Raw genomic sequence first — 24427 nt, forward strand, 5'->3', positions numbered from 1 at the left:
GAATAATTATAACCTTTCTTTATCGTTTCCATTAGTTCCCGCCCAGTGTGACAGAATTACCGGTAAGAGTACAATTAATCTATAGTTAAAATGTATATTAAAGTGAGAAAAGACGGCGATGCAAATCAAGAATGGATCGTAGAAATATCAAAAAAAGATTCAGTCCTTACAATTCATAACAAACTTGAAAAATTAACTGGATTTAAGACCGAAGAGCAAACTTTACTTTTCAAAGGAAAAACTGTAAGTTCATAAGTATTCTAGAATACTATCTTATCAAGATGTATATTTCAGTTAGAATTCAATGTGCCAATATTAGATTATCAAATCGAAAACAACAACGTCGTTCAAATGTTCATCAAATCTCCAAAAAGAAATGAACCAAAACCAGTAGAAATTCGTTATAACAATACCGACGAAGACTTCATCGATATTGAGAGTCAGTATTACAAAGTTGGTGATTTCATTGATGTAATGATACAAGATGATGGAAGCTGGTATGAAGCTCATTTAACTAAAATATTTATTAGAAATGAAGGTTCAAGTAGTAGTGTCAACAATGTAGTTGATGAAAAAGATTTGACATTTAGAGTCAAAAGGTAAATAATATTTATCAGTTGATTAAATTTTACAATAATTTGTTAATATCACAAATTAATTCCTCTATTCTAATAATTACACATTAAATATTGGGGAGTTGAAATTAAGTACAAAAAATAATAACATACACCAGTTGTAACATTCTCCTCAACCTTGATTCTTCAAATGTAATTTGTTTGCATTTTAGTGCATCTCATATTGTTCCTGGATTTGAAACTGATGCAAACTTTAAGGATATTAGACCTAGGTCTTACTATATTTATAAATTAAATGAATTATGTCCAGAAATGATAGTTTTGGCAAATTACAATATGGAAGAAAAAAAATCTAGAGGTCTTTGGTAAGTAATTTTAAAGTGTATAGCTATAAACTAACTTTAAATAATTCTTAGGTACAATTTTAAAATTGACAAAGTTAGTAGGACTAATGTAATAGGAACTGTACTGCTTGGTGGAGACAAAGCACCACTTGAAAATTGTACTCTTCATTTCATTAATGAAATAATGAGAATTGAGGAACCAGTTTTATTAAGTCAAATTACCAAAAAAGAAAAAACATCTCCTCATACTGAAAAAACTAAAAGTAAGTGTAAAATTTAGTTAAACTCCATAATTTGATCATTATTATTAAAGGAAAGTATCCTTATCGTTGTGAAAGCTGTAAAGATAATGAGAAGATGAAATGTCGAAATTGTGGATGTAAAATATGTCATGGCAAGGAAAATTGGGAAAGTATTATACTATGTGATGAATGTGATGATGAATATCACATATATTGTCTAAAACCTCCCTTAACTGAAGTTCCATCTGAAGACTGGTATATGCATTATTTATATCAATGTATACATTTTTTGTAACTGATTCTTGTCTTATAGGTATTGTCCCTTTTGCAAAGTTGATGATTCGAAAATTGTTAAAAGAGGTGAAAAAGTAAAATTGAGTAAAAAACGTGCTAATATGGCTAGTAAAACCACAACGTGCACAAGAGATTGGGGTAGAGGAATGGCTTGCGCTGGCAGAACAAAACAATGCACAGTTGTACCTAAGGATCACTTTGGACCAATTCCAGGTGTGGATGTTGGAACAAGATGGAGATTTCGCATTCAAGTGAGTTTTATATTAATCAGCTCTTTCCATTTTATTGATTTGTATTATGTCAACTTGGCAGCCAACAGTAACTATAAAGCAAAGAAAATAAGTGAATTATGTAAAATTTCTTCATTTTAGCTTAACTTTTCATACCAATATTGTTTTGAGTTCAAAAAAGAACCAGTAATAAGTGAAGACCAGCTCAAGGCTATGCTATCCTTAATTTTATCCATTAGAAAATCTACAAAATGAAGTAATTTCATTACTTCATATTATACCAACCTTTTGTACTTGAATTATTCTTTGGAATTAAGCAAGTAGCTGTCATTGTGAGTTAGATTATCATTTTCATCCACTTCTGACACTGCACTGTCTTACAGCTTTTTTTGTTAAATACCATGACACATTCCATTTTAGGTGTCTGAAGCAGGTGTCCACCGCCCACACGTTAGTGGGATACATGGTTCAGGGAATAAAGGAGCTACTTCTATAGTTTTGAGTGGAGGATATGCAGATGATTTGGATAATGGGAACGAATTCATTTATTCAGGAAGTGGAGGGAGAGACTTATCTGGCAATAAAAGGATAAATATTCAAACTTCTGATCAAGAATTAACTCGTGCTAATAAGTAACTTTCCCAAATTTTTATATATATATATTTTTTTTTTGATAATATTTACTTTCTCAACGTTTCAGAGCACTGGCATTAAATTGTAATGCTCCATTCAATGAAAAGGGGGCTGAAGCAAAAGATTGGAGAAAAGGCCTACCATTAAGAGTAGTGAGAAGTTATAAAGGTAAAGAACTTTCAAAATATTGTCCAGATGAAGGATTACGTTACGATGGTATATATAAAGTGGTTAAATATTACCCAGATAAAAACGAATCTGGTTTAATTGTTTATAAATATGTGATTAGAAGAGACGATCCTAATCCTGCGCCTTGGGAAACTGGGGGACAGGAATTGGACGTTATTGTAAGTTGAATAATTATATTTTATATTACAATTTGAATCTGAGATTTTTTTTAGTATCCTGAAGGATATTTAGAAGCACAAGCATTAAAAGAGAAAGATAAAGAACTAAAACCTGGGAAAGGAGTAAAACGCAAAACAAATACTACTGTTTTAACCGATCTTTCAAATGTGAAAAAAAAATCGAAAAAATCATATGAATTACCTGATGAAATTGAAGAGTTAATAAAAAATGATGTTCAAAATGCAAAATTGTGGTTGGAATGTAAAGAAGAACAGAAAAACGGCAAACCAGATTATCTAGCAAAAGTCGAAGAAGTCTTTAAATGTATTTGCTGCCAAGAAATTGTCTATGAGCCTATCACAACTGAATGCAAACATAATTTCTGCCAGGTGAGTTACTTTCACATAATTTCTGCCAGGTGAGTTACTTTCTTCTCTTTTGGAATGATTTTTATAATTGATCCTTTTACCATCTAGCTTGGTTAAAATAAATTTTTTTTATATCTGCTGCTTTTTAAACAAATCAAATGGAAATATCACCATTCTAATACTATTCATATACTAATGCTACTAACTAACTAAAGGTCTACCATGCCTTACATTTTTCAAATATTTTAATTTTGTTATCATTCAAAACTCTATTGTAGCTATTGAGGACTTGATTATAGACATTCAGTTATGAAACAATTTATTTTTAAAGACAGTTCTGTGAGAGAGCACAAGGAGAGACACATCCAGAGAAAAACTTTTCTGTAACCACTCAGAACTTGACTGTATTCAGTAATCAGCACTTGATTTGATTATAGCCACACTAAGAAATGAAACAATTTATTTTTTATATAATGGAAAATCAAGCAAAAAAATCATAACCAAAGAAAAAAAGACGAAAATTCAGGATTTGAAGTTAGGTAGTTAATTGAATTCAGAAGTAGGACAAGAGCCTGATTATCTATTAAGCAAGGGACTTTATAGTGATTTAAATTTTCACTCTGCATATTGATTATTTTTTTCAGTGCTTAAGAGTGATGAAATTCTTGAATATATTAGTATTAACACCAAACTCTGGAATATTTTTGCTAGCTTTATGACGTATCCTTTATAATGGTATTTTATTTTCAGGAATGTTTGAAGAGAGCTTTTAAGTTGGAACTCTATACATGTCCTTGCTGTAGGTTCGACTTAGGAAAAGATTATAAACTTATAGTCAATTTGAATCTGAGTAAAGCTTTAAAATTGTTATTTCCAGGATACGGAAGCAGATAGTATGTTTTTAATTGTAATGTTTCTTTTTTAAGCAGAGACTTGCATTTTTTTTAATGTAATGTTTTCGTTTGTAAACAAAAGACTTTTTTTAATTAAAATAATCATTTTAACAAAACAAAGTATCATTTTCTACAATATTCAACAAAAGGATGCAACCCAAAAACCATTTCTGATTATTCATGTGATAAATATTAAATAATCATAATAACCACTTTGACTAGACTCTTGTGTAGGTGTCTATTTCATCCATTTATTAGAACAAAAGTGAAAAAAGTAACTGATAAAATAGTAGTTTTAGACATAATATTGAGTACATCGAAACGGGAAACATCCACAACCAATCTACACTATAACTTAGGGCGTATCCAGACCAGTAAGGCAAGACACCATATGAGTCTGGAGCAAGATCTTGGAGAAGTGAATGAGGCCATACCCGATGCATACGAATCGAGTTGCCCTATGCAAAAAAGTTAGCGATGTTCCCTGGTGGAATGATCATCTATCCAAGTTAAGAACCGAAACACAGAACCTCTCCAACAGAGCAAAGTGTTCTGGGGACTGGCAAAGTTACACCAGAAAACTCACAACCTACAACGAAGAAATAAAAAAACAAAGCTGCAGAAAATTCTGCGAGGATATTGATTCTACACCTGCAGCTTCAAGACTTTAAAAAGTCTTGGCGAAGGACAAAGTCAATAAAACTGTGGCACTGAGAACACCGAATGGCAGCTTCGTGGAGAGTGAGAACAGAGCACAGCTCTTACTGAAGATTTATTTTCCGGAGAGCGGCAATCCAGACTCAGTACACAAAAGGTCATAATATAAAAAAACTATGAAAGAAACTGCAGCAATGAACAAATAACACGGACTTTGAACACCTTTCAACCGTCAGGAGTAGACGGAATTTTTCTCCAAAGGGAACAGGGTAATGTCCTGTCACACTTTATCCGCCGCAGAAGCATCCTAGAGCCAGAGCCATAGAGGAGGAGAGCCAATGTAACCTTCATACCAAAAGTAGGGAAGAAGGACACCACACATCCCAAATCCTTCAGACTAATCAGTCTCACCTCGTTTCTACTCTAAACGATGGAAAAAGCTGTCGACAATTACATTAGAATAGAGATTCTGAATTGGAAACCTCTCCATCCATGTCAATTCACATACCAAACTGACGAACAAAGAAAATGTAGTATGTGCCTTCTCAGACATAGAAGGCGCCTATGACAATACTCCACACGACGCTTCAAAAGAGCATTAGATGCGAGAGGAGTATTACTACTATCTACTAGAACATCAGAAATGAAAGTAGGGTAATTCAATCACTACAAACAGGTGGTGCCCTCAAGGGGGAGTCGCGTATCCTACTTATGTGGAGCTTAGTAGTAGACGAGCTCTTATGTGGGCTAACTGAGCTCAGCGTGCTCTGTCAAGGATATGCAGACGACACAGTCTTCTACGCAAAAGGATGCTTTGATAATACACTCCGTGACATAGTTCAAAGAGGACACAACTAAACAAAAAGGTGGGGCTAAACGTCAATTAGAACAAGACCTACCTAATTTTCTTCACTAGAAAGAGAATACTCAAGCTACGACGGGCAAGTAATCGAGTGGAAATATCTGGGACCCATACTAGATAGTAAACTTTTCTGGAACAAACATTAAAAAGAGATAATCACAAAAGCCCTGATGGTGTGTAGAAACTTTACAGAGAGGAATTGGGGTTATAACCCAAAGATCCTATGGTGGATGTACATGGTAATTGTTTATTGCATATGGGGCAGTGGTTTGGGGTACCAGAACTAGTCTGAATACCACGAGGGACAATTGCTGGGGCTATGAAATCTTGACCAGCAGCTGCACTAGAAGTGATTCTAAATTTCCTACCTCTCCACATAGTACTAGGAAGCATGGGAAAGTAAATATCATTTAGAATTTTCAGAAACAGAATCATCAAAGAAAACCCGTTCCTAAATGATGACCAACCCTGAGACATGCCTCAGGACGTTGCATCGAAAAAGTTAAGCTTTTAGAAAAACGTCACCTAAATAATAAACTGTAAAAGCAAGTGTGATCAAAACACCATACAAGAAATGAACAGAAATTCCATTAAATGATATATGGATGGATCAAAAACAGCAGACGGAACAGGAATAGGAGTGTACAGGTCCAGAACCAAACACTCTGAAAGCCTAGGCAGCGCACCAAGCATTTTTCAAGCAGAAATCTAGAGAGGAACAATCGCAAACAGGAGATCATTATCCTGTCCAATAGCCAAGTAGCCATTAGAGCTCTAAACTCAAATATCATAAAAACACCAGAGGGAAGGGAAATGAAATAGCTCGCTAAAGCGGGGGCAGATAAACCCTTCAAGGGATCCGAACCATTCTGTGGTCTCAGCTACAGAGCAATGGAAAAAGCACTAGAAAAGAAGGTAGATAGGAGCAAAACCAATTATTGGGACAACCTACAGGGGCTGAGACAGGTAAAGAATCTGCTGGGAAACTATAACCATAGTAGATCTGTTGAATGTATCATCCTAAGTAAGAACAATCTATAAATACTAATAGGAGTTCTATCGGGGCACTGTTGTCTCAACAAACACCTGAAGACGCCAGACCTAGCAGATAATGAGGCGTGCAGATTTTGTTGCACAGAGAACAAAACCTCTATCCACATTCACTCTAAGTGTGAAACTCCAGAGCACTACACCTAGGCGCGTATGAAACAGAAGACAAAGATCTCTTGCAAATAAAGACATCCCACATTCTAGACATTTTAAAAGGGGTGGGATTGATGGATCATCTGTAAACACTGGGTTCTCCAGTATCACAGCAAGAAAGGGGGACACAATAGACCATTTTGGTCGCAGTGCATGCAAGACCCTAAATCCATTCATAACAACAGATAAAATAACCCATGAGGTCTTTAATAATTCTAACATACCGGAAATATTTGTTATTTGTGAACATTGCCAAACCTTTTCTTTGCTTGTGAACATTGCGTGTATATATTGCAACTGCAACTTTCGACTTATTGCTGCAGAAAAAACAATGTGTATAATTAAAATTTATATTACTTCTAATATATAAAATGGATGAATTAAGAATAATTTTATCTACTAAACTGCCTTCTTTTGGATTCATTTTTAGACTTAGGTTGCCTATAAACTGTGTTTTTCTTAAAATTCTTGGAATCCATGGAATTCATATTCTTATAAAAACCAAATCCTCCACCTCCTTTACGTTTTTTCTCTGGTCGTTCCTGCTTCTTAGATGAAACTTTCAAATCTACAGCAGGAGGTACTCTAAAGCCAAAGGAATAGGCCACTTTTGCTAAGTCCAACGTACTGATGTCGAAAATGGTTTTGAGATGATGGGAGTCGTACGCTCGAACGTATGCTTTGAAAGCTTCCTTGGCAGACATATTCAAGAAGTAATTTTTGCCAATTAAATTTTCGAGCTAAAAACAAGTGTATCATAAAAATTTATCAAATAAAATCAAAGTTGATTATATAAAACTAACAAGACGTTTCATATAATTTATATGGTTTATGTTGCAATAATTATCTCTCAAAATATCTATTTATTTAGACTAAACTTGAAAAAGTGAAATTCAAAAAATATGAGCTGGAGATACCTTCCATTAGTTTCAAATATATAGCCACATAACTTCTGATTTAAGTTTAGGATATATATAATAAAATTAAATTACTGTGTTTCTCAGTTTTTTATCCAATAAAATTAATACTATTTGTTTTAATACAACAGGTTTACAAAATGGGCCTGAAAACCTGGTACTAGTTTCTGCAAATTTAAATCTAGTCTAAAAATCACATGCATAAAATTGCGAATTTTTCGCTATATTAGGTAATAGTTGTTTTTCCCCAAATACAAATCTGTCAAAAAGTTGCAATCTTATACCTCAGAATCGCCTTTTCAATATTTAGAAAAAATGTTCGTCGAAATATCATTAATGGAAGTCCAAATATTTTAGAAAGTTCATTCAAATCTTATTTAGGTCTTAGGTTGCTGAATCCATGATTGATCTTATCTTAAGATATTAGAAATCAGATTCTACACAAAAAAATAATTTAATTTTCAGGAACAAAGCTATATTGACCTATGTAAATGCATTAATAATAAAAATGTTCAATAATTTTTCAAGATTTGAAAATTAACTGACAAAGTCAAAAACACACCTGTTGCTGAATATCTGCAATTTTACTCCAACTGAACTCGAATTCATTCAATGGTACTTTTGCCTGTTTAAGATATCTCAGAAAACCTAATTCTTCGGGTCTTAAAATTAATAATGCATGACCACTGCTTCCTTCTCCTCTAGCTGTCCTTCCAACTCTATGAATATATTCTTTTGGGTCATCTGGAGGATCGAATTGCACAATCCAATCAACGGCTGGTATGTCTAAGCCTCTAGCGGCAACATCAGTACATAATAATGTACCAGTTTCTGCATTACAAAATTGGAAGAATGTTGTAGTGCGTTTTGTCTGTTTTTGTTTGCCCTGAAGTAACATTGAAAAATAATTCAAAGAAAAAAATTGCACAAATTTTGATTTTCCACATGTAAAGCTACAAATCTTAAAACTATAAAAAAATTTTCATCTAGAACAGTAATCATAATTTTCTTTGATTAGGTAAGTTAAATGATTTATAGAACTCTAATATTTTTTATACTGGATAAAAATATCAAAACATTCAATTTTCTGGAAACAAGAGCAAGCATGAAGGCTTAGGATCAATAAACTTAAGCCCTAACATCAATGTCTTTGTATGTGTTTCCTTTATTAATTCACTTACTATAAGTAAAACAACTTGCCAAATATTCTACACTTATGAAATTTTCTTGATGTATATTTTAATTATTCAATCAATACGTTCAAGAGAGAAAACACAATACCCATTCTTTATGTATCTTCATTGATATTTTTATAATCTTTAACATTCTTATTTCAGTCTTGATAAAAAGCTAAGTATCCATCTGAGTCCGTTTATTTGAATAAAATTGTTACTATGTTCATTAGAGGAGATTTTATTGGTGAAAAATACCTAGATACCTCAAAAATTTTATGATAAATTTAATTGTTGATAGTTTCATCATTTCAATAATCAGTATGCGAAATTATATATCAGGACTCCAGTAGAACATTTATTCAAGAAAACTGACAATATTACTTTCTATGTGACATTCAATAAACACAAACTTCACAACACTAGTGCTCTCTAGGACTGAGCCCACATACACATAGCCCTAAGCTCGTAAACTACAAAATGAACTTCACATATCACACCTACTACATAAGTACAGACATAAGTGAATTAATGAAAATAATTTCTATTTTCACATTATTATCTCACTAAAATTGGAGGATATTCAGTGAAGGCAAATGAAAAACTACCATAAATTAGTCTCAATCATTTGTAGGAAACTTATTGCAGTGATTTGAGGAATAAGACATGTCTCAAAATTCAGAAAATGACTTTCCTTGAAATTTGATTTTCTGAATTGAAAAAATAAATGTAGTTATTATCAGTTCTCACTTAAATAATGAAACATTTTAAGTGAAATTAAATACTTACATGAATACACATAACCGGTAGATCAATATAATTAAATAACTCATGATGGTATTTAACCGACATACAAGAACTGAAGAATACCATAATCTTCTTTTTTCTATTCTTCTTCAAGAATGTAAATAGCACCAAATGCCGTTTATCAGAAGGACACACCACGTAACCTTGTTCAAGTCCAGATACAGTTGCTTCTGTTTTTGTATCATCCACATCAATATGAACAGGCTCTTTTTTTAAAGCTAAAGATGTCAAAGCATCTGTTTTTTTATTCTGGGTAGCACTAAATAACATTGTTTGTCTTCTTTCTGTAAAAATGTGACACGGACAATGGGTAAAATCTGTGATTGCCAATCAACATGTCATAAATCTGCTAAATCCCACATAATATAACTTAGGAAAACTAAGCTTATATCATATACAAATTTTTGTCAATTATCATGGTTCCCCATGAGATGTGAATAAATTCTACTTGATGAGTAGTTTCATCAAAATAACTATTAAAAGCAAATCAAAATATCACAAAAATTAACTTAGGTTTAATTACATACACAAAATTACTTTTAAAATATATTTTTGAAATAAACCAAGCTTTGGTTCAATTTTTACAACTTACCAACTGTATATACTTACTTGGTAAAATATTAATAATCTGTTTCATTTCTTCCTCAAATCCAACTTCCAATATCCTATCAGCCTCATCAATTATTAAACATTGTAAATTTTTATACAAAAAATCGGGAGTATTCTGCAGGTGATCTAGGAGCCTTCCAGGTGTTGCCACAAGGATATTAATACCCTTAGACAATTTTTGGGCCTCTGTTTGCCTAGCAGTGCCTCCCATTACTAATCCATAAGTATGATGGTGATATTTCATTAATTCTTTCAAAACTCCAAAGGTCTGCATAGACAATTCTCTTGTTGGAGATATGATGATTACACCAGTACCTGATATGGAGAAAAAAATAGTACATAATGATTCAACACAGATTTTTCCAGTGACAACTATTTGTGAAAAATTTATTAAGGCCAATTCAATCAATAGGTACTTTGAGTTAATTTAGAGAAAACATATATGATATGATGGAGTCCTGCCATTTAGGAACAAAATTAAAGTCAAACTTGATGGTGAACAAAATGTGATGCATCAAAGAACACTTCATTTTTATTATTAATTTCTTTTTATATTAATGATAATCAGAAACAATTTACATTTCTGGAAATGAATTTGCCCTAACTTTTGACAGTGATTATCAGAATCAATATTGTGTCTCGAGTATTAAACTGTAATTTATAACATGAAAAAATATAGTAGCAACATTTAAAAACAAGAGAAGACATCATTCATAGCTTGAACTTACAATTGAAAAAAAAATAGATAAAAAATTAAAGAGTTGAAAACAAACTAAACAATAGTACAAATTTAAAAAAATCTGCATATTAGTCAAAATTATATATAAAATAATGTCATATAAACTTGTTCAACACTAGAGGAGCTAATAAAAACTGATCTGAAAGTTATATAATATTTCGGTATTATATTGCTTATAAAGAAACATAGTCAAAGAAAAGGTTGATATTACATAAAAATTTATGGATGTACCTAGGCAAAATTATATCAAAAGATAAATCAGTAAATAGATCCCAAGCAAAATCATTACATATGCCAAAAATTTTCATGAAAACCACCTGCCTAGAAAATACCCAAATAAAAAATAGTGCTTATCTAAAAGATATTAGGTAAACTGATATCAATATAAGTATAGCTCTAATTCATCAAAAACTTAAACAGATAAAATCTAATTTAGGTAATCATATCCAAATTGAAAAATGTTAGTACAAAATCTATTCTAAAAAGTACTTATGAAATCCTCACAGTTTCATAGTAAATTGGTTGTTCCAATTACTTCACAATATCCATATTTTACTAGAGAATGCTATAGAGGTACTTACCATTTCTAGGCATAAATTTCAATTTATAAATTAATTCAACTGCTGGTATGAGAAATGCAAGAGTTTTTCCTGATCCTGTTTTGGCAGCTCCAACCAAATCTCTTCCTTCCAGAAGGGGAGGGATAGATCTTGCTTGAATTTCAGTCAAAGTGGTGAAACCCATGTCAGCTATAGCCTTTAATGTATTTTCACATACTTTGTCTTTCAAAGACATAAATGAACTGTTACTTAGAATTTCTAATGTTGAACTTGAGCCGGGTACTGAAAAATATATTTAGTATTATTGTTGAATTAATTTACAATTCAAATCAAACTTGAAGGGTAATTCAGATTTAAATTAATCATATTTCTCAACCTGAGCTAAAACCCCAAGGAAAACTCATATTCGCCTTAAAATCATCATACAAGCATAGTAAAAACAAATATTAGATCAAATTTTTATTATGTAAAAACTCACATTTGCAATCTAAATCTGATTTATTTTCATTTTCCTCCGTATGTTCAGATCCTTCAATTTCTCCTTCACTTACATTTTCAAATTCCGTGTCGCTTGGATTTGTTCTTATCTCTTCTCCCTCAGTATTCTTTCGTTGTTTCTTCTTATTTTTTTTCTTTTTCTCTAGAAATAAATATTGAATTAAAAACTACCCTTCATATTTGTTGAACTAGTAAAGTGAAATATATTTACTTTTAATGGGTCCTTCTTCATTATCTAGCACTCGCTTAACACCTTTTCCTACTTCAACGTTCTCATCAATTTTTGAAACTAAAACACATAGTCATTAGTAATAAAAAAATGAATTCGAAAATTGTTTACCATCTTTATTATTTTCAGCTTCCTTATTTTGAATAAGTTTTAATTTTTGTTTTTCTCGTTTTTTAATTTTTTTCATTAAAACTCTTTCTTGAATGGACATTGTGCTTAAAACTATAAGTAATTATACTCAATACACGTGCTCATAAATGGTGCCACAAATACAACTGCAAAATGCTTTGAGGCTAAGCTTTACTTCTTAACCTTGGTTTCAATGGCCTTTTGCTAATACTGTACACAGCCAGTTAAAGGAAAATAGTGCAGTCACAGTTTAGAATAATATACTTCTGAATAAATTGCACTTAAATAATAGTAAAGACTGTTCTTGTTCATTTCATAATACAGGTATTACAGAATATTATTCGTGCAAACATTAAGAAAACTGTTGACATGTTCAGTATACTTCTACAACACCTCTATAACACGACAATGAGCGCTTTATAAACGATAAAAACGAAGTAATCAAATATATAGTTATTATTCTTATTGAATAAATAAACAAGTAGACACAGGTGAACGATAAAAATGAAATAATCGATATTTGTGATTATAGTCGCATACTATACAGGCGATCTAAGAGAGAGTATTATGTTGTCGACCCTCAAAAATAGGATTCCCACTCTTGATACATTTAATCCACAATGTGAAAGTTAATTGATAAATACAATTACTTTTTCCTTGATGAGAAAAATTAAAATTGAATTATAGCAGATATATAAGAGGTACCTACTATGTAATGATAATTGGTTGGAAAATATATTTTTTAATATATGGTTGGGTAATTCTTCTTCAACACGTTTAACTACCCTGAAGACAAATCTATTTGCATGAATATTTTAATGAAAACTACCAGTAACATAACTTTTATGGGTCAAACTTAATTGATACTATTTCATAAAATGCTTTGAATGGCTGTAAAGGACAAAAAGTTACAAATCACAAAAGCATTGATGTTACAATATTTAAAAGAAAAAAATGTACTAAATAATAATATTATAATAAATTCAAAATATTCTACTTCCTATCTAAATTGCCAAAAAGTATGTAAGAATTGCAATACAATATTGGGAAACAGAAATAATACACGAATAATGCCTCAACAATTTCATATCGTCGTAAAGCAAAACAGAAAACAAATGTGATTTCCATTCAAATTATATATTATACAAAAACAGTTTCAAACTCAAATTTAAAGAACTGATTGTGATTTATAAAAAAGCATGAATATTTGAATGATTAGAAGGGCATAGATATACAAAGCAAAGTTTATGACTATAGGTCCTCGGCATAACACTATTATTATTGAAACATCCTGTATAAAATTAATTTGAGCTTATTTAGTTAGTGATAACAAAAATAAGGTGAAAAATATTTATTTGCTAAATACCTTTGGTGACAACTATAATACCTACCTGAAGTATTTGATAATAAAATTGTATTCTTCAAAACAGTTGTGAATTTTATAGATTTCTTTCATAAATGAACGCTTTTGTAAACCGTTCCAAATAATGCATAACATTATAATAATGAAATTAGCCTCAATCATTTACAATGTATGATTTTGAGTAAATCGACTGTTATTACTGATTTTTAGCGGGAAGTTAACGAAATAAGGCTATATAATTTATTCTCTATTGACATCAATTAGCTGATTTTGTTAATTAATAGAAAGAAATATTTTAGTCATAATTACAAATTCGACATTATAATAACTTTGTCTATGTATGTATTACGTAATTGTGCTTAAATACAGAACCTATAAAACTGATATATTTATCTACATACATAATTAGATACGCCTTATAATTGAACAAGTCGTTTTGGGTAAAAAAAAATCGTTTAACACTAGAATAGCAATAAAAATATTTAATGCTAATTTGTTTTATTCAATGAATGAAAAGGGAATCAGAGACGCGTTGTCTGGCCTAGCAGGCTTGGCGACAGAATGTCTGGTGTGACCGTATGTACTGTTGCCAGATCTACGCATTCCAATGACTATTATCCACTTTTTCATGATGTATTAAAATATTTTCTGTAAGCTACGAATTTAAATCTTCAAATAATGGAAATAAGCAAATTATATTATAATTATTTTCAATAGTATTGAGCTAAATTTAAAGTAGGCATTAATTTTTTTGCTTGGCAACCCTGTTAAGAAACTTGTTTCATAAACGGATGTCGAAGCCTCTGTGTCAACTAGTCAAGTCTCGACGTACGTGGTTTATTGATACACCTTGCTTACTATTCGAATATATGGATAGGGAGAAGCTGGAACGTCGTTACTTCATCCATAAAGTTCCCCTTGATGGCGTGAGTGTGTTTAGTTTGGTTAACAGAGTGGGGGTTTTCTCTGAATCGTGACGAAAAATGGTTGCTACATAGATCGCGGATATCGTTCTTAGTGATATTTTATTGTTTTGTTCTATAATTATTTTGATTTGATTGTGTATAATTAGTGAAACAAAGTATATGATGGCCCACGGATTGAATTCGGTTATAAAGAGAACTGTAACAAGTACAAATTGTAAAAGCGAAGGTAAAGGCATTGGATCACGTAGGATTTTTGCTCCTCATTTCAAATTACAAGTACTAGACTCATATAGAAATGATGGGGATTGTAAAGGAAATCAGAGAGCTACAGCAAGGAAGTATGGAATACACAGGAGACAAATCCAAAAGTGGTTACAAGTGGAAAATACCCTCCGTAATAGTGTCAGCAAAGAAAAATCAGAGTGTTTGCAAGTAGAAAATATTATTCGTAGTTGTATAAGCAAGGAAAAATCTGAATGTGCGACAGAGACAAAAATATGCGAGTTCGAGTTGACCTTGAACGTTAACAGACAGCGGGACGACGATATGTTCAGCAGCGGTGTCGAAGCTCGGGTTCCGGCGCTAACGCAAAGCCCTTTGGCGCCCCCATACGCCCCGCCGCGACCCCTCCCCCTCGACTTTACGACTCGTAGTCGAGGCTCAGACCACACCAGCCCGAATGTCGCCAGGCCAGAATCGCCCCGCTCTCCTCTGGACCCCGCAACACCGATAGATCTCTCATTTAAAAGACCTACTTCGATGACCAGCGCACCTGTGTTATGTTCCGCCGCCCCGCTCACTCCTCACGTCTCTCACGAAACTGGCCAATGTGTAAGTCAATCATCTCATTACTTTGATTTGATTATCGTGAGACGATTTCTTTTTAATCACATATTAAAATGTTCTTCAATATAAATCAATTTCAGATATCTAGTCTCAAATTTAAAAACAATTTTTTATTTTATAATTAATAATTTTTGTTATTTCTAATTATGTAGGTATAATTTAAGTTTATAAACATACGTAATGTGTTGGCAATATAATCTGTAATAAATTATTTGTATCCTTTATGTTGAGCACTAAAGGATACAAATCATTGTTTTAAGAAACAACTGCGTAAAATGAAATTATGTAATTTAAAGGCATCTTTTTCTGTTAACAAATTGTGTAAAATCTAACATTTTCTTAAATATTTTGATTTCATTGTAACTCAAATGAAATGAAAAATGTAATACACACAGAATATAATGCATAATAGTGAAATCAAATCGGTGGACAATTAATTTTGCCATTTAAAATAATGTAATGTCTTCATTTGGAATACAGATTCAAAATATAAATAAACTAAATGGGTGAATCTGTAACCTTCATAATTTAATGAATCATCAATGAAATCTTTTTGGGAATGTATAAAGTCTTTCCTATTGGGTCTATTATATATTTATAAGATATTAGCAGTTGATTGGTTGGTTGCTTAGTTATCCTTGTGTTTTGAAGTCAAGCATATTAATAATCTTTTCAAATTCTTTGATTATTTTATAAATGTTAGACACAAAGCCAGAAAAACTTATGTATTCAATTTTATACATTTGACATATTGATATACCTACAGATACACTTAACATTTTGTGAATAAAGAATAATCATCACCACTGGGATAAACAATTATTTTACTTTTTTGAGTTTTTATCCATTTGTCAATAAACTATTTTATTGTTTTCTTATGTACATGTACGCTCAATTAATGAAATATTGTTAATTATATTTAAATATAATATATGTTCTATTGCAGATATATTTTCCGATGTCAAATTCTCCCTCTGAACAGTATCATCCAGATATTTGGGATTTGTCAACTAAAAGCTTAAAAAGAAAAAGTCCCAGTCCAGTGCCAGTGATTTCTCCGAAGCCTGTTAAACTATTTAAACCGTACCTTGACGACATAAAAGAGCCCGAAGAAATGAAAGAGCCTGCTTGCTGCTCTGCTTCTCTATCTCCTTGCGATACTATATATTACAACAATGTTTGTGATATAAAGTCAGACTACAGCAGCTCATATACTTTGCACGAACTTCAGCCTAATTCAGCTATTAATTACTATTATTACCCACCTTACACCTCCAGTACAGAATTCGAATGTAATGGTTATTGTTGTGAAGATATTAGCTATGGACAAAATCTAGCCCCACTAAAACATAGGCAGAGTTATAGTTTAGATTTCAAGTTAAGTGCCATAGATTGTTACTATCAAGACTCTATTTGCAAAGGAAATCAAAGGGCTGTTGCCTCCAAGTACAACATTCACAGAAGGCAGGTACAAAAATGGTTAAAACAGGCCGAGGAATTGAGACACAGAAATGAGTCTATGAAGCAGATACATGCTGTAAGGTAGATAATCAACAGGTAGGATGCTACAGAATTAATGGTCAATTTCAAAAATTATATTCTTGTATGATTTAAACCTATTTTAGAAAGGGAATATCAATAATAGAAAAAAACTTGAATAGAAATGTAGCATGTATTATAAATTTGAAATTTTTCTGAGAAAGAGCGCCGCTAAAAAATGTACTAATTCATGACAGCATAAACCTCCAAATTATTCACTATAATCAACCAATAAAAATATACCATAATAAGATGTGAAAATACAAACTGCAGAAAGAAGCTATCAACAATATCGAAACTCTAGTCTCAATTATTTGTGAAACAGCACCTATTGAATCAAAAATGGAAATATGTATGATAAACATTCCAACTGAATGTGAGTTCAATCCTTTATATTTGGCAATATAGAAGATGGCAGTAAGTTTGCAGATTTTCCTGTGTTTATACCAGAATCATGTATAATGGATGAACTCTGCTAAGTTTAACAGGATAGTGAAAACCCTGATTATTCATAGAGTGTTCAGTTCATGTAGCGCTGGTAGGAAACGCTATATTATAGACATGACAAGAGAACAGATAGCTAATATTTCAAGAAATGTATCTGCAACATCAGAATTGGAATAAGGATATAAAAAAAAAGTGAATTAAAAATTTCTGAAATATTTCAAATAATTGATTAACATGTGAGGTCATAAAGGTTGTCCAGAATTATTTACATTAATACTAGATCTGATATTACATCCAAAGCTAAATAACAAAGTGGGAACAACCCTTTGAAGGGATGAATTGACAAATGTGTGTATAACGATTTTGATTACAGAATTTATGTAGCAAGTGTGATTATAAGATATCGGGACAAACAATTTCATGTCATCACTTACCAGAAAAATATATCTATACGTTCGAGTTTTAATAAATAGAAAAGGGTGATTTCCACTGAATTATTACAACTGTAACTTTTCTAGCTAGAAAATTCGAAGCAAAACATTATTTGAATAATGTCTTGAAATAATTAGAAATAATTCTCACTTTCTCTCTGAAGCTTCTTTGCATTCAAATAAGATGGGGTAGTTGATGACATTAAATTAATTTTTCTAATATCTTATAATCATTCTCAAAATATGAACCATATCATAATCAAAACCTCTTAGCAGATATTTTAATTCATCATTTTAAAGGTTTATTTTATTTGGTTTTAAAAACAATTTTACATAAAGAAATAGGTGTACTTATTTCTGTAAGTATTGTTGAATAAAGTATAAAAATAAATGTATACAATTCTGAATCAAAATATTTTTTTTATTATTGAATGGTTAATATAAAGACAAGTTCAAAGTTAATTTCAAATTATTAATATACTCTTAAATTCAACATTAAGAAGTTTTTTTGAAATTAAAGAGAAGTTCTTGTCTATCCTTAAATAGGAAAATATGACTACAAGCCATTAAGAGTCTATTAATTGTTAAGAAGTAACATATCCGATTTGTTTATTTGCCTTATACAAATATCGGTGCTAATTTAAGAATTATTGCTCAGCATATGACAATGTGCCTTGTTAGATTGTAGGAAATTATGTGCCAAAAAATTAAACGGGAGACAGCTGTTGATATACCTGAAATTATGCAATATATTTAGTATTCTATTTTTGAAACTGTCCTTTGTCTTCCTTATGTTTGCCATTTTATAAAATAAATCTTGGTGTGTATGCTGCCAAGTTTCTTATTTATTATTTATTTTATAATTATGTGTATATATTTTGTAATAATACAATCTACTTAACAGATTTATTGGGTATTGTTTAAAAGTTCTCATTTACAAAAAACGGCAAGTAAATATTTAAAATGAACAAGGTTATGAAAGTTTTATAAAATTTGTTATGCAATCTTCTTAGGTAACAATGTACGAGAATCATATTTATATTTTTGTAACAGATTGGTCTTCTCCAGTTTAACACTGTACGTGGGATTTCAAATATGTATTATCCAAGATAATTAAGTTTCTATCAATGCTGAATGGTAGAGAATTGTGAAAATGGTTAGTAATATTTCTATTTTCACGGTTAACTAATTCAAAACAAATTTTCTTTTCCAATCATTGTTATGCATATATCATTGGTTAGGTTTAACATAAATAAACCGAAAAAATAGAACAAGTCAAATTTGATCAGACATTTTCCTTGCTGTTTTTTACTATTCAATTTTGTAATTCTTTCAAATATGAATTTGCAATTTACTTATGTGATTTTGTTAGATATGTATATTATAGTAATGTGAATTTTGTATATACCGATCATGCATAAATATACTGTGACCATCAATAGGTTGTGAAAACAGCATTGATAAAATTGTTTTTTACCTTATTGTAGGTATATTTTTCAGCTTGGCTGATTGTATGAAACTTTTTATAGATATTGTATTATTTTATATGAGATATTTTATAAATGATATTAATAAAAATGTACATATTTAATCATTCGATTTTTATTGTAATACCAATATGAAAACCTTAATTTTTAATTATACTTCTATTTCTGGTGACTATTTGCAGTCTTCTTTAATCAAAACTTCACAAATGAAGGTATTTGAAAATACAATATATTCAAATAAAAATTTCCAGATCAAGTTCTGTTTACCTGTGGCAATTGAATCAAACTAGCATGTAGTGGTGCTAAAAGTAAAGAATACTATTAGATATTCCTATTGAACACACTGTTTACACTACCACTACACCAATACTCACAATTCTACTGTCTGACGCGTGTTTCGATAACCAAGTTATCGTCCTCGGAGACTGAAGGTAAACTCACAGAACATACCCATACTGTTTAGGAACACGACAACTTGCATCAAACAGTGCGATTGTGAGTGTGTTCAGAAAGAATATCACTAAAGGTTCCAGAACTTCCAACTTTGCTGAAATATATTCATGATGAAAATACCGAATCAGATAAAAATCTACTTACCTACGTTTTTTTACGGCTTAAGTTGAAGAATAAGATTCAATATTGTATGTATTTTTAAAAGTATTATAAACAGATTTCTCTTCTTCTAATTCTCCAGTCGAAAGATTCCATTCAACACTTTCCGAAAAAATAAGAACTTTAAAAGAACAAAATCCAATCGATCCTTTAGACGATATTTTTACCAACGCTGTATTGATTTATAATCAATCTATTCATTCTGCCACAAATTACTCACCCTTTCCAATATTATATGGTCCATACTCCGAAAAAATAAACACTCCGAAGGTATACCGAGATAAACCTTTCTGAAACCTTGTATGTATCCAAGAAAAAACACCGCGCAAAATTACAATCTCCTTATACAACTATACACCCTATGAAAAAAGAAAAAACAAAAATCATTGAAAAACCGGAAAAAACTCATGACATAACTTCTTTGCAAGATCCGGAATATTCCAAATAAAGGATATTATGCCGAATAATTAGGAAAATCTAAAGAAATTTCACATTACCATAGACACGTATTTCATATAGATTTAAATTTATTGACCGAAACTTTAATTATTGATCCAGTTAATTTATTTAAAACTCCTATAAAGATGGACCCCTCTCACTCCTATATGTCCAATATAACCACCTACGCGAACAAGCGACTGATGACCTCCATAAGATAACGCGTAAGCAAAGGAAAGCACTTTTTAATTTTTTAATTCAGTAATCAAATCTCGTTCGGTCAATCCTTAGATACTAAATTTAATAAATTGTTAATGAAAATAAATAATAATAGTATTGCACTTGTATCTCCACTTAGAAAATTATCTGCTTATTTAGACGGTTATACTGCTCTTCACAATGAAATAATTATTCTTCAGAATGTAAACGAATTCATTATCAAACTAATTAGAACAATCACCCTCTTCGATTTAGATATAACAAATATTGAATTATTCATTTTAAAAGAGTTGCAACCTTTAAAAAACAAACTTATCCAAATTTACTACAGAAATGCCCTTCTTATCAACGATGCACATCCCTATGAACTCATAGAATCTTCTAATTCTTTGATCTGTGTGACCTCAAATACACTGCTCGAGTATATAATCTTTGCACTGCTCATAATAATCAAAATCCTAATCCTTCATTTCAACTCTTATCCTACAACAACAGATCGTATGTATTGGTTGAGACGAAAATATTTGTAAAAATCCTATATCATCGAGATGTCTAATTCCAAATGTTAATAACTGCACCAAATGCATAACAACAGAAAATTTTGTGCAGTAAAAAATCGCAAGTCATACTAAAATAGTAATAGTCTATCCTATTAAAATCCAAAATCAATTAATCCGATCAATCAGTGTCCTTTTAACCGAAGAACCAATTGTTATTTAAGATGTTCTTTACACGAAGAGAACCAAGAAATTTCCGTTCCAGAAGCCGTATCCATTAAACTCACACCAGATCATAAAATCAATATACAAAAATTGAAAATTCCAGAAACCCAACCAATAGAGCCGTTGGAAAATCTACCCAAGATTTCTACAGGGCTCAGTGCCGCATCTATTCTTTATTAATCGCTGTTTTAGTCATTTTATTGAAGAAGAAAAGAAGAATTTCAAAATTCCTTTTTAGACCCCAGCTGCAACCAGCCCAGATCCAAGTATTAGAAGAAATATTACAGGACATTTCGAAGGCTTTGAGGACAAAGTCTGAGCCGAAGGAGGGAGCAGAAATGCAAGCATAAGGAAACAGAAGACGGACAAGATATTATAAAATAAAAGAACACATGTTTTTACACGACTTTTTATAGTAAGACCTTTATTGTAACCTCTGTTGTAGTGAAATCTATTTAAGTACTATTCAAATTGCAAAAATTTTTTAATAAGTGTATTCTTGAAAATAATTATTTTTTAAAAAGTGACAAGTGTTGCAAACGAACTGGGTCTGAAAGGATATGCGGAAATAGTTTTAGTTATTAGGAAGGAAATTGAGGGGGGAGAATTAAAAAAAGTCGAGGCTCAAATAAAATGATATATATAATAACTTTATTATACCTCTGTTATATTGTACAATTAAAAATTTTTATATAAAAATAGACATAGAACAATGATATGCATACATCACAAACTCACAAAGCCGACATTACCATTGAATAAATAATAAAAAATATATACTCAACTCAACAGTCTCCAGCAAATATTAGAAAGAATTAACAGTAATAATAGGAAATTTAACATTTCTATAAGGAATTGCAGTTAATATGATAAATCGTTATGTACCTCATTAGTTACAAATATATGAACATATAAAACGAATTTTGGTTTAAAAGTTCGCTGTCAATTTGTATGAGCTAATTTTTTACTGAATATATAATAATTAAGTTAACATGATTTCAAAGTATGAATAGCCAAATTAGTTTTGTATCATTTCACAAACTCCAAATTATGTTTTATTTTAAAGTTGATTTGAAAAAAATAAAAACCTTAAAAAGTACTGACTGCTTCACCATGTTAATATTTTAAACCATAAATCAGCACAGATATATATTATACTTAATTCAAAATAGCCTTTAATCCAAAATAAGCAAAAAAGCAAGTTGCATAATTTAACAAAACCTGGGTAGGTACATCAAAATAATTTTCGGTATTTTTTTTAATCCAAAAATGGTTAGCAATGTAAGAAAGGGAGGCTGACATTCCAAAATAATTTTCATATGTATAAGAGAGGAAACTTAAAGCTCCGCAATTAACAATTGTTATCACATCTGCGAAGTCTGAACTTATTTTATTCTTGCTAGAGAAATATATTACAAGAGGTACGAGAGGAATGATCATGTTGCCTAAAGCTATTTCATTTGTGTATCCATATTGTATCCAAATTGTTGAAACTATAAATGGAAGCGAAAATAAGTCTTGTATAAGTGTTGTTATCCTGTACATGTTATCAGTATTGGAGCCATAAGATGGGTTCCCTGAAACAGAAGTTAATTTACTTTTTACCACCTTTTCTGTCATTCAATTTTAGATAGAGGTAATGTACCATTATAATACATCTATCATATTTTATTAGGTTGTGATTTCCCAGATTAAGAATGAGAGAATGTTCGATACATAGAAAAGTTCCCATTTATCTTCTCAGCATCTATAAAAAGTTTGCAGCGTATAAAATAAATACAAGTCTGTTTTCTGAATTTTCTTCTGTAGCTTCACAATTTTGTAAGATTTTTAAAAAAAGCTACAGAGTAGTTAAAACTAATTATGGTTGAGTCATGCTTGATAAATTTTTGTTATACACCAACTATCTCAGCTCACTTACCACGTATCTCTTATAATTCCATGTTTAAGCAAAATTTAATATGTGGGGTTAATTTTTAATAAAGTAATCTCACAAATTTTAAAAATATGTATACTACATATAATCTATGCACACGGTTTTTGTAAGAAAAATATATTTCAATTTGATGTATAGTACTTACATTAATTACTATCCAAATATATGTACATGTACAAGTTACATATTAGCTTAATTATTTTAGGGATTTGAGATTTTTTAAATAATTGAATAGTCTGAACTAGATTTCCTATTGTTTTTGTGCTTTATGTGAATCTTTAAGTACTTCTGATACCAAAGGTGGATGAACTTAAAAATATGTGCCAAACTAATAGAATGAATTTAAGTCACCCGATATTGAAAATTGTTCATTTGCAGTACAACAGATTAAAAATGGATGGTTTCTTTTATAATAAACTGGAGAATAATACTCCAGTGCACTTTTTTAGATTTACTTTATCAATTCAATAGTTTATTGGATAAGTATTCTTTCTTGTATATAAAAAACTAATTTGAATTAAGTATAAAACCAACTTACCCCATCTCCATACTCCCAGTAGAGAATTTATCAAAATAAATGCAAAGGAACATCTAGCATTAATAATGGACTTTGAACAAATATAACAATAAATGCTTGTACCAGCTAGTACAATATGCGATAAGGCAGTAGAATAGTTCGTGGACATTTCACATCAAAAATCTTCAAAAGCCATAAAATTCCCAAAGGATAGGATGAGGTTATTTTATTCATCAAGTTACCTACAATAATAAATAAAATATGAAGTTTGTCCAGATCTAAATTGGACTCACTATACGTACATAAAACTAAAATTCATTTTAGAGAAGTACACATTGAAAAGCTTTGAAATCTAATCCAGACACCACGAAAATAAAAGCAATTAATTGTCAAATTTAGTGAGTTATTTTTCAAATAAAATAACAGTGCTCCCCAATTTTCCGCATTCAAGTACAACTGCATAGGCTTAAGTATTTATCTTTTCCAAATCATCTAAATACTTTCTTTTTAAATATTTAATGACGTGCTAGTGCCTTACAAGATATTTGACCATTAAAAGAGAAGTGGAAGGATAGCAACCTTGGATAGCCTCTATCTATACAGCTTATCCAGCAATTACTATTAGTAACTGAAAC

At 30.8% G+C, this 24427-nt stretch overlaps 4 protein-coding genes across 4 annotated transcripts; 2 read left to right on the forward strand and 2 right to left on the reverse strand.

Moving 5' to 3' along the window:
- LOC130896189 (E3 ubiquitin-protein ligase UHRF1-like) lies at positions 1-4047 on the forward strand. Its single transcript, XM_057804109.1, has 10 exons — positions 1-243; positions 295-599; positions 788-940; positions 992-1182; positions 1233-1416; positions 1475-1706; positions 2106-2317; positions 2386-2665; positions 2720-3055; positions 3785-4047. Exons 1-10 carry the CDS (start codon positions 91-93, stop codon positions 3926-3928), a joined length of 2190 nt encoding a protein of 729 aa, XP_057660092.1. The 5' UTR covers positions 1-90; the 3' UTR covers positions 3929-4047.
- Positions 4048-6981: 2934 nt separating this feature from the next.
- On the reverse strand, positions 6982-12469 carry LOC130895156 (probable ATP-dependent RNA helicase pitchoune). The gene is made up of 8 exons (XM_057802330.1): positions 12292-12469; positions 12163-12240; positions 11932-12093; positions 11475-11735; positions 10155-10469; positions 9528-9829; positions 8129-8452; positions 6982-7389 (listed from the first exon to the last, which is right to left on the reverse strand). The coding sequence occupies exons 1-8, from the start codon at positions 12389-12391 to the stop codon at positions 7042-7044; spliced, it is 1890 nt and encodes a 629-aa protein (XP_057658313.1). The 5' UTR covers positions 12392-12469; the 3' UTR covers positions 6982-7041.
- A 2066-nt stretch (positions 12470-14535) lies between these two features.
- LOC130896196 (uncharacterized) lies at positions 14536-19452 on the forward strand. Its single transcript, XM_057804121.1, has 2 exons — positions 14536-15429; positions 16391-19452. Exons 1-2 carry the CDS (start codon positions 14758-14760, stop codon positions 16988-16990), a joined length of 1272 nt encoding a protein of 423 aa, XP_057660104.1. The 5' UTR covers positions 14536-14757; the 3' UTR covers positions 16991-19452.
- A 2511-nt stretch (positions 19453-21963) lies between these two features.
- On the reverse strand, positions 21964-24422 carry LOC130890659 (uncharacterized). Its single transcript, XM_057794867.1, has 3 exons — positions 24095-24422; positions 23814-24034; positions 21964-22916 (listed from the first exon to the last, which is right to left on the reverse strand). Exons 2-3 carry the CDS (start codon positions 23959-23961, stop codon positions 22498-22500), a joined length of 567 nt encoding a protein of 188 aa, XP_057650850.1. The 5' UTR covers positions 23962-24034; positions 24095-24422; the 3' UTR covers positions 21964-22497.
- Positions 24423-24427: the final 5 nt, after the last annotated feature.

The sequence above is a fragment of the Diorhabda carinulata genome, chromosome 1 (assembly GCF_026250575.1).
Source record: "Diorhabda carinulata isolate Delta chromosome 1, icDioCari1.1, whole genome shotgun sequence".
Taxonomy (NCBI): Eukaryota; Metazoa; Arthropoda; class Insecta; order Coleoptera; family Chrysomelidae; genus Diorhabda; species Diorhabda carinulata.

What these genes read in the sequence shown, in the direction of transcription:
- LOC130896189 (XM_057804109.1), top strand. Translation starts at nt 91, where the DNA reads ATGTATATTAAAGTGAGAAAAGACGGCGATGCAAATCAAGAATGGATC. An exon ending in TCATACTGAAAAAACTAAAA is followed by an intron (nt 1,183 to 1,232) that starts GTAAGTGTAAAA and finishes TTATTATTAAAG; the next exon opens with GAAAGTATCCTTATCGTTGT. An exon ending in GAAGTTCCATCTGAAGACTG is followed by an intron (nt 1,417 to 1,474) that starts GTATATGCATTA and finishes CTTGTCTTATAG; the next exon opens with GTATTGTCCCTTTTGCAAAG.
- LOC130896196 (XM_057804121.1), top strand. Translation starts at nt 14,758, where the DNA reads ATGATGGCCCACGGATTGAATTCGGTTATAAAGAGAACTGTAACAAGT. An exon ending in CTCACGAAACTGGCCAATGT is followed by an intron (nt 15,430 to 16,390) that starts GTAAGTCAATCA and finishes GTTCTATTGCAG; the next exon opens with ATATATTTTCCGATGTCAAA.
- LOC130895156 (XM_057802330.1), bottom strand. Translation starts at nt 12,391, where the DNA reads ATGTCCATTCAAGAAAGAGTTTTAATGAAAAAAATTAAAAAACGAGAA. An exon ending in TGAAGAAGGACCCATTAAAA is followed by an intron (nt 12,094 to 12,162) that starts GTAAATATATTT and finishes ATTTATTTCTAG; the next exon opens with AGAAAAAGAAAAAAAATAAG. An exon ending in TTGCAGATATTCAGCAACAG is followed by an intron (nt 7,390 to 8,128) that starts GTGTGTTTTTGA and finishes ACTTGTTTTTAG; the next exon opens with CTCGAAAATTTAATTGGCAA.
- LOC130890659 (XM_057794867.1), bottom strand. Translation starts at nt 23,961, where the DNA reads ATGTCCACGAACTATTCTACTGCCTTATCGCATATTGTACTAGCTGGT. An exon ending in ACTGGGAGTATGGAGATGGG is followed by an intron (nt 22,917 to 23,813) that starts GTAAGTTGGTTT and finishes CTTCTGTTTCAG; the next exon opens with GGAACCCATCTTATGGCTCC.